General features: G+C 58.1%; 1 protein-coding gene across 1 annotated transcript in view; it reads right to left on the bottom strand.

Moving 5' to 3' along the window:
• SNRNP200 (small nuclear ribonucleoprotein U5 subunit 200) overlaps window positions 1-470 on the bottom strand; it is a 44494-nt gene that overhangs the window by 1347 nt on the left and 42677 nt on the right. Inside the window, 2 exon segments of the mRNA XM_006035537.3 lie at window positions 121-202; window positions 285-445. Coding sequence (XP_006035599.1) covers window positions 121-202; window positions 285-445 — 243 coding nt within the window.

The following is a 470-nucleotide window of genomic DNA, read 5'->3' as shown; positions in this document are numbered from 1 at the left end:
ACACACACACATGGGCAACAGGGCTCCCAGGACAGGACCCAGAGCTGGGTCTCATCCATGTGGCAGTCCCAGCCCCTGCCAAAGATTGCCAGCTCTGGGCAGAATCTAGTTTGGATGTACCTGGGGAAACAGGGGTGCAATGACTGGTCCTGTGACTTCCTCCTCTCTCTCCAGCTGCACCAGTACCACCACTGGGCCCCCGCTGTGTGGCAGAGACATGGCTGTTAGGTTGTCCCCAGTGGAGGTGGTGCCCACTGCCCCAGCCTTCCCAACAAAACACTCACCTTCGGATGCTGTCCTTCTCCACCACCTCATAGGATAGCTCGATGTTGGGGTAGCGATTGCAGAAGCGGGCCACATCAGCAATCTGGGCGTCTGAGAGCTGTAGCAGGGCATTGCGCTCCTCATCCTCCATCTCCATTATGTCGAAGACGCTCTCCACACCCTGAAGGAGACATTTGCAGCCCGGG

This window comes from Alligator sinensis, unplaced genomic scaffold, assembly GCF_000455745.1.
Source record: "Alligator sinensis unplaced genomic scaffold, ASM45574v1 scaffold1462_1, whole genome shotgun sequence".
NCBI lineage: Eukaryota > Metazoa > Chordata > Crocodylia > Alligatoridae > Alligator > Alligator sinensis.
Note: the sequence above shows the minus strand (reverse complement) of the source record. Positions and strands in the feature narration are given on the sequence as shown.